Source organism: Sander vitreus, chromosome 22 (assembly GCF_031162955.1).
Source record: "Sander vitreus isolate 19-12246 chromosome 22, sanVit1, whole genome shotgun sequence".
Lineage (NCBI taxonomy): Eukaryota > Metazoa > Chordata > Actinopteri > Perciformes > Percidae > Sander > Sander vitreus.
The window spans coordinates 23,326,332-23,335,640 of NC_135876.1; the positions used below are offsets into that span (position 1 = coordinate 23,326,332).

The following is a 9,309-nucleotide window of genomic DNA, read 5'->3' on the forward strand; positions in this document are numbered from 1 at the left end:
TTCAACAGTAAAGTAACGCTTGTCGACTGAGTGCAGGGGAATTGACCTTACTGCTTGACTAGATTAGTGTCTCATATCCGGTTTGTCATCTCACCGTTACCACACACAGACACAGAAGACGAAGACACAGACAGACAGACAGACAGACACACACACACACACACACACACACACACACTTAAAACTTTTAATTTAAAAAAAACACAGACATTTAATGAAACAATGTTTTAAACGACCTGAATATAACATTATTATTAGTAGTAGTATTATCTTTTTCCAAAATCTAGCAGTTCAGCAGTTTTATTCATCCGCGTGTTTTTATTATTACAATAAAAAAGAAATACATTTCCCGTCGGCAACCACGTTATGCAATGCTTGCACTACTTCCTGGGTGGAAAAATACAAAATAAGAGAATTTTCGAAGGTCGTCCGCAATCGCCGCCATGAAATCGATCTCAAATCTTACACTCGGCTTTTATTTTGAAATCGGGGTCATTCCTCCGTGTTTCGTTGCCTGCGAACCGGGGTAGTAGTCCCGTATGAACACTAGGCTTCAGGCAGGCAAAAGTCCGCCAAGATGAGGCTCCGTTTGGCCGGAGCCGTGCTGCTCTCGGCGGCCGCTTACTACGTCTACCTGCCGTTACCGAGCGGCGTGAGCGAGCCGTGGAAGCTGATGCTGCTGGACGCGCTGTTCCGGAGCTTCATGCAGGCGGTGAGATCTGGAGGATGCCCTGACAGCAGAGCACTGCAGGGGAGGACAGGTTCATGTGAGGGAAGAAAGTCGTCAGAGTTAGATAATAAGAGAAAATAACAAGAAAAACTATTATTAATATATTCTGAAATGACAGTAGGAGAGAGTGATGTGACAGTACGCTAAACAATAACAGTTGCACATAATAATAGCAATATAGATATTTGTAGAACAGCATGACGTGGTATAGAGAAGGGGTCAAATAGAATTTGATATGATAGATATCATTAAACTATAAATAAAACAACAGCTCAAAGTAAAATAAAAAAAGAGAAGAGAATGAAACATCTGAATGCAGAGCAGAGTAAGATAGAATCAAATCAAATAGAGCAGAGTTTGATATTCCACAAGAGAACAGACTACAGAATACTGTAGCATACTACAGAGTAGATTAGAACAGAAAAGACTTGAGTAGAATACTACAAACATTCAGTTTACTGTCACAGAGGAGTGAAGAAACTAGAAAATATTCACATTTAAGAAGCTTTTTGGTACTTTTTGTTCATTAAAAAAAAGCTCTGGTACAGTACAGTGTGCTATGGTCCTATAAAGAAAGATTCGATTATTTACCATTTTCTTCGGGGGGGGGGGATAATGACTAGTTGAAACCCTATGTACTACAATAGAAAATAATCTAATAGAGCACAGCTGCAGAGAATACAGTATATTAATAACTATGTTTACATCTAAAGCTAAATAAACCATTTAAAACAGATTGAATTAACTGGAAAGTGGTTCGTAACAAAGCCGAAAACTTTTAAAGTCTTTCTAAGGCTTAGGAAAAGTTGATATTTTGAAGATACCTGTTTTTTTTATAGGACACCAGGTGAGAAGCATGTAGCAGGTAAACATGTAGTGTGCAATAAATGATGGTGATTGGAGAAACAACAAAGGTAACAAGAAAATGGCCTTTGACTGGATCGGTTTGACACAGAATGTGGAGTCGGCCTCGTACGCATGTGTCAGAGCTGTAAATCCTGAGTAACACGTTCGTATTTAGTTAAGCTGCTCTTAGGATCACAGTGGCAGTGATTCTTATGCGTCATTGTGGAACAACAAGTTTCTACAGCCGCTTAAACGCGGAGGACAGGTTTACACAGCCTGCTCATTCTTTCCCTGCAGCACTGCTGGGGATATTTCTGTTCCACCTTATTCCAAAGCTTTTTTTAATAGCAGCAAGACAGTCCACAGAGAGATTTACAAATAAATATATAAAAAGTTGAAAGTTTTAGGGTAAAACGCGAGAGACACTACAGGCAGAAGCATGTCTTTTCATGCACTGGTGAATTTGGAGGATTTGGGCTATTTTGCTTCCGTACCATGTCTTCTTTCACTAGTGGAAAGAAAACATTTATTATACTTCACTTTGTCTATTTGTGTCAGTAGATTAGATTTCTCCTGAATTCTCCAAAACTTAGCTTTGGGTAATTCCTCATTTGCATATTTAAACATAATAATTTCAGATAATACAAGAATAATGTAAGTAATTAACTGGGGAAGTTTCATGCTTCTATCTGTGAGTTAAAAATGGTTTACCCTATTCACCTGTAGTCTTCAAAATGAATTGCACAATCCATATCTTTAAAGGTTAGAAATCTCCACTTCAGTAGAACTTACATCAACACCAAAACTTTCCACTTTCATTCTTATCTAACGTTATATTCTGAAGGTTTTTACAGAGGGGTTTGTTCACATATCATTCAGAGCCTGATTAATGCAACATTTTAAAGCTAAAGCTTTTTTTTTTTTATGGCTGTTGACAGTATCTTCTGATTTATAGAGTGATCAAAAGAGCTATCCAAAATCCCCTCTGTAAAAACTTTTGACTCTAACATTTCAACAACAACAAAAAAAACCAATTTGGAATCTGGCTTTATCCAATGTTCACATTTCTGTTCTGTAAATGTATGCACATTAGCACATCTTTAACCAGATAATGCCTCATGATCATATTTCAACATAACATTTCAAAAAACTTTAAGTATATAAAACATATTGTCTTGATGTGAGTAATCAACTGGATAAGTTTCATGGTGATATCTGTTAGTTAAAATGTTTGACCCTATTCACCTGCAGTGTCTGCCGCTAATTCTTCAACATTTCTTCAAGTTGCTTCGACACCTGAATAGTTTTTAACTGCTCATTAATGTTTTATGTGAAGCCCTTTGAATTGGCTTGTTGTTGAAATGTGATATATAAACAAAAACTGCCTTGCCTAAAGACTTAATTTGTATCAATAATCAATAATGTTTGGATTTCTTTCATTACCCAGGATTCAAAACGGTCAAAACTCCCTCTAACCATGTAATAGCTGCCGTGCTTGTTTGTATCTGCAGAGTGACGTGGCTCACGCGCTGGGTGTGTGCCACAGGGTGCACCTGTTGAACCGGCTGGTGTCCTGGGTGGAGGAGATCGAGGCCCGCTCCTGCACCGCCGTGCACGTGGCTGACTCCACGCTGGGCGGTGTGCCCACCCGAGTCTTCCAGCCGAAGGGGGGGAAGCAGCTGAAGAGGGGGGTCATATATTTCCACGGTGGAGGATGGGCGCTCGGCAGCGGGCGTGAGTTTTGAATTTGAAAATTCATCCCTGTATTAAACCAATATGACATATGACACGTACATTATTGTTGACATGATATCAGTGTGACTTATTGTGTCTACCTGCTTCGCAGGGATGCGATCGTACGACCTTCTTTGTCGGAAAATGGCGGAGGAGCTGGACTCTGTCATCATGTCTGTGGAGTAAGTTCTGTCACATTACAGCAAAATCAATGCTGGAATTAATCTATTAGTGATTATCTAATGGCAAATATTGCCAAAATAGACAAATAGTCTGTGTTTTCTTAGTTTTAATTTGAATAAAGTTGGGAATTAAGAGTTTACAAAACAAGAGAAAAACTGACCTTGGACAAATGGATGGAGTTCAGTTCTCATGGAGATGGTTTAGCCAGTGAAAGCTGTGAGATGTGGATGAAAGCTCCTTAAAAAAGTAAGTGGACCTTTTAGAGAAGATTTCATTTTTGAAAAAGGAGAAAATCTGAATTTAAAAATGACAATTTGGACTTTATGAATGACTTTAATGGGGTCTTGCAGTCAAACGTATTTCGTTTTTGTCAATTTCTGTTACTTTTTATTAAAGCATAAACTGAGCTGTAGCTGCTGCAAAGAATATTGTTTACAGTAACCTGAACAGTATCTACTTACATCAAAGTTTAAATTAGATACTTGGGGACATAAAATCTTTTAAACAAATCGGTAAAATCTGAAAATGTTAAGCTTTTTCTAAACAGGTAGGCTGAGGAACAAACACTGCTCTGGCTTTTAATCCTGCTTTAAAGTATTATGTGAAATAATAATGTTGTCTTCCTATGATATCTTGTTGCTGCAGTTACCGTCTCGCTCCAGAAGCGGTCTTCCCAGATCAGTACCACGATGCGTTAGCAGCATCACGGGCCTTCCTGTCGGCTCAGGTTTTAGAGCGCTACAGCATCGATCCGGAGAGGGTGTGTGTGTCTGGGGACAGCGCTGGGGGAAACCTGGCTGCCGCTGTGGCGCAGGAGGTAGAGAAGCAAATACACACACATCTCACTTCATATTAGCGGTTAATTAAGTCTTCATCTAAAAGCATAACAGAGAGGTAAGCAGTCATTCTCACGTTTTCCATTCAATGCATTTTGTTAGCGTCGTGGCCGACTTTGGAGAGACAGAGCGTTGAGTTGCCTGCTTCTCATTTGCGTAAAGTTGAATCCAGGCTACTTTATGCAAATCAGGGGCGTCCAGCTCGACTTGCCGCCTCTCAAAAACTCACGAAAATCTCTTAAATGACAAATCTGGCGCAAAATGAACCTAGGGGTTAATAACACGTGTACAGAGTCGACCGTTCTCTGGGATTTGTTTTCATGCTAATCGAATGTGACCAGTTTTAGCACAAACAGCTAATTAGCTTATAACGCTAGTCGTCAGGGCGCGGGTAAAAAAAGAAATCTCTATTTCTATACCACTAACAAGACTCAAAATAGCACCATACTTCCACGGTAGCATAATGAGGGTCCCTACATGTAAACCGAAGCATTGAGAACTTTGGTCAGTCGACTGGTCGTGACTGTTTTCCCAAGATGGCGCCTGCCTGTATACGTGAACGCTACGGTCTTTCTAAACTTCTTCTTTTTAATAAACTGTCTGTACATTTACAAAGTTCTCAATGCTTCGGTTTACATGTAGGGACCCTCATTATGCTACCGTGGTAGTGTGGTGCTATTTTGAGCCTTGTTAGTGGTGTAGAATTAGAGATTTCTTTTTTTACCCTCTGCCCCGACGACTAGCGCTATAAGCTAATTAGTGGTTTGCGCTAAAACTGGTCACATTCGATTAGCACGAAAACATATCCCAGAGAACGGTCGACTCGGTACACATGTGTTATTAACCCCTAGGTTCATTTTGCGCCGGATTTGTCCTTTAAGCTGACCATTGTCGATCTAAAATGAAGACAGATTCAGCAGCTGCAGCTTATTTCTCGCATAAAATGTTTTCCGAAACACATTTTCCTTTCTTTTTGTAAAATTAGCTAAAGTTTTCAAATGAGCCGCCATGTTGGTCTGTTTTGAAATCCGGGAGCAGACAGCCCACTAGTGAAGCGTTCATCCAATCAGGTGCAGCCATCGCGGGTGTAGGAGGCTGTAGTCTGTTTTCTTTGCTTGTCAGCAATCATTGAAGAGTAATTGATATCTGCTAGTGGAGAGCTCGTCAAGCATCAAATGCATGGAAGCGAGGCAAACCATGCCGTCAAAAAACAGAGCTAGGAGCTGCTGGTAGCGATCCTGTCTTAACCAGATAGAAACAGCTGGTCTGTTTGGTAAAGTCTCGTGGTCAAAATGTGGCTAGTTCAATTTCTAGCACTCCAGGAATGCCAATAGTTTGGGTTTCAGTTAGGAATTTTAGAGAAACATTATACTTGAGAGGCTTTTTACACTCTGACAACCTGACAGTTAGGGGTGAAACACTAAATGATTGGAAGAAGGAAGCTAAAAGGCACTATGTGTGGAATTATTTACATTGGCTTTTTACTCTGCTACCCTCCCTTCGTCGATCTAAAGGACACTGAGATTAATTTGCTAAGAGGAACACAGAGCGTCACCAACTTGTCTAATAAAAAACAAACATACACCATCAGAATTTAAAAGATGCTGTAATTATTGACCCAAAGTGATCAGCAAGCAGCTCTTTCAGTTTAAAACTAACTATTGAAGTTGATATTGTCCCTCAGAAGAACTCATGTCTGCTGAATCTCACACCTGACTGTGTCCACAGCTCAGCTCAGATGACAGTCTGACAGCGAAGTTTAAGGTCCAGGCGTTGATCTACCCGGTGCTGCAGGCGCTCGACTTCTGCACCCCGTCCTACCAGCAGAACCAGGCCGTGCCCATCCTCTACAGGCCCGTCATGGCTCGTTTCTGGCTGCAGTACCTGGGCGCCGACATGTCCCTGGAGCCCCTCCTGCTCGCCAACAACCACAGCTCCCTGGACCAGCCGGCCATCAGCGGCAGCACCCGCTCCAAGCTGGACTGGACCGCTTTGCTCCCGGCTGAACGCAGGAAGCACTTTCGTCCGGTTGTGAAAGAGACGGGATCGCCGGGGGTGATGGGTAAGGTACCGCAGCTGATGGACGTGAGGGCGGCACCGCTGCTGGCGGAACAGGGGGTTCTGGGTAGGACGCCTAAAGCCTACGTGATGACTTGTGAGTTTGACGTGCTGAGGGATGACGGGTTGATGTACGTCAGACGCCTGCAGAGCGCCGGCGTGGCGGTGACCAGTGATCACTACGAGGACGGTTTTCATGGCTGCATGGTGTTCGCGTACCTGCCAATGATGTCTAGTGTCGGACAGAGGAGCATGAACAACTACATCCACTGGCTGGACCAGAATCTGTAGACAAACTCGCCGCTCCGGATCCTCGTCAGCCGGTTGTTCGTGGCACCAAAGACGTACCAGAGCAGAAAGTCTGGTAGGTGAGAGCTCCTTGTTAGATCTGCGATGAGGAAACACCTCTTTCATTATTACAAATAGGATCCATGTTAGATCTACTGTGTAAGACACCAGACAGGACAAAATATCAGCTGCTTTATCTGCAAATAGAACCAAGAAGTGAAATTTAAAAGCTCATGATATACTTGCTCTTTATTACCCTCACAGTGTTTTAAAACTTTCTTGTGGCAGCAATAGAGGCAGTGATGTTTCCTTTTTACTGTACGGGACTCTTACACCGCCTCAAAACGGACTAACAAGTCTGATCGCTGGTTACATGATTGGCTACCGCAGGGTGATGTTGGGTTGCATTTCCCCAAAAGTTGAGTTGGTCTCAATTTTTCAAAGTTTTTTTCCAGCTCCTCTCTACAGCCTTCACCGCCGCAGCCTGAATGCACTACCCCAATCCAAAATTAATGGGAAGACCTGAGTTTTCGCCCGTCCATCTGATGACCGCCTGAGTGTGTGCGAACGCAAGCCTTATTGTTCACATACTGTGTGTACCTGCAGGATTCAAATTTATATCTTCTAGGGGGCAAATCAGGGCCAAATTGTCCCTGACAGACACCAGGAAACCTTTCTTGAGAACTTCTGCCGCAACGTGCATTTAAACAGGCTTTTAAAAGCAAGTATATCAATTCAGTGCAGCCAAACGTCACCGGGTCAAACGGACCACAAAGCATCTTCACCGAGTCCTGAAACCAAAACATTTCTAATCAAAAGGTAACCAATGAAAGTTACAATTATGTGGAAGGCCATGAATCCAATGCGATCTTTTGGAAAATGACAGTGTACTTACGGCTTGTTATTTTTTTTAAATGGCTTTAATATGAGGCCCTCAGCTGAAACTCCGGCCTACATGAGGGGGTGTTATCCGAAGTGGGAAACTAAAAGAGAAAAGTACTGGTACCAAAACGACGAGTCAAGTCGAGCAGAGCCGAACCACACAGTGGAAACACGACATTAGTGGACTGGAGCAGGACAACATCCAACAACTTCTGGGGAGATTAAACGTGTCAGTTAAAGCCAATGTGCTGCGAAGGAAACGCCAGTATATTTTTTTTAAGAGCCTTGAATATTCTTCCTGTTTACTTTTAAAGGTCAAAGTCACTAAGAAGTTCATCTTTTATTCTTTTATGATGCACTGAGACGCTGAAACAGTCTGCTCTGCGTGTGTGCATGGTAAAAGTATGCCAAAGTTCACAGCTGTGTATACTCACTGGATTGTGCAATATTTTATGTATAAACGCCACTCTCTGTAACTTCACCCTCTGATGAACACTGTACTGCACGGCCAATGCAATGATGATGATGATGATGATGACGTGAAATGTATACAAGATTTACTGTATCACCCTGAGAAAAGAAATCCCAAATGAACCCCCCCACCCCCAAACTAATATAATGAACCGACGACAGCGAGTATTAGGCAGACTCGGTTTTGGCTTTCGGCCCAAACGACCGCGAGCCCAGAGTGTCGCAGAAACACTGAGGCGAGCGTGGTCATGACTTCACATTATCCTGAATTCATTGTGATTACAGAGAAAGACTTTAGAATGTTGAAAAAGTGGTTGAAAGTGCTGTAATTTTATTGCTGTAATGTGAAACGTCACATTAAATTCTTTAATATTGTATAAATAGGTTTTAATATAAAGCAGGGGTTATGCAACATGTTGTTTCAGCCAAAGCAGATACACGAAACAGGCCCCAAATGTACTCTGTCAGCACTGATATATCCCATAAAGTTTTATTGGCTTGTGACAACTCAAGTTTTATGTTGGGAGCAGGATCCCAATATTTTCTTTGTTTAGATTTTGTAATAATGTGCTTTATGTGTGTTTATAATGTGGGGGTTTATTGCAGAGGGGATTTTTCTGTCGGTTCACATTACATTCCTGTTTTTACGAGGACAAGAAGTGCTGCGGGAGCACCTGAGGGCTGTGAGCTCTGGTCACCATATTGGAGGTCCTCAGCTTTTAATAGAGAATTTGGCATTTGGTATAAGATTAGAGCTTAAAGCAAGTGCGAGTGGTTGTTTAGTCACAATAAGCTAAAAATAAATATATAAAAATATATATAAAGAAAGAAAAACCTCAACATTGTATGTATTCATGATATAATATGGCAACTATGTATAGTGCTGCTGATACAGTATGAATATTTCTATAAATTATAAAATGAAATATTCTCAAAACATGTTTTTTGTGATTAACATTTTTTTTTCTTAACCCAAACATGTTATTTTTTATGCCAATGATACCATGTTTTCTTTTCTTTTTGGCCTTAAGAAAAAGGCACATGTAAATGTATCACGTGAAGAGCTGAAATAATTAGTTGATTAATCGATTAGTTGACAGCGATGTTTGAGAATTTAGAGAAATTGGCCACTTTTCTCTTTTTTTAAATCATTGTAAACTGAATATTTTGGGGTTTTCTGACATTTTTAGAGTCAATGGTTAATTGATGAATTGAGAAATCAATCAGCACATTATTCAATAATAAAATAATTTAAAAGATATTTCACCACAAGGTCCATTC

At 41.1% G+C, this 9,309-nt stretch overlaps 1 protein-coding gene across 2 annotated transcripts; it reads left to right on the plus strand.

Annotated features, from left to right (window-relative positions):
* The first annotated feature begins 435 nt into the window (after window positions 1-435).
* Window positions 436-9,289, plus strand: LOC144536914 (neutral cholesterol ester hydrolase 1-like). Of its 2 annotated transcripts, XR_013503789.1 has the most exons (6): window positions 436-712; window positions 3,088-3,310; window positions 3,423-3,492; window positions 4,139-4,310; window positions 6,058-6,751; window positions 7,131-9,289. XR_013503789.1 is itself a non-coding variant. In XM_078280251.1 (5 exons), the coding sequence occupies exons 1-5, from the start codon at window positions 578-580 to the stop codon at window positions 6,676-6,678; spliced, it is 1,221 nt and encodes a 406-aa protein (XP_078136377.1). In that variant the 5' UTR covers window positions 436-577; the 3' UTR covers window positions 6,679-9,289. The 2 variants fall into 2 exon arrangements, 1 of the variants encoding a protein (XP_078136377.1); XM_078280251.1 differs by having other exon boundaries at window positions 6,058-9,289.
* Window positions 9,290-9,309: the final 20 nt, after the last annotated feature.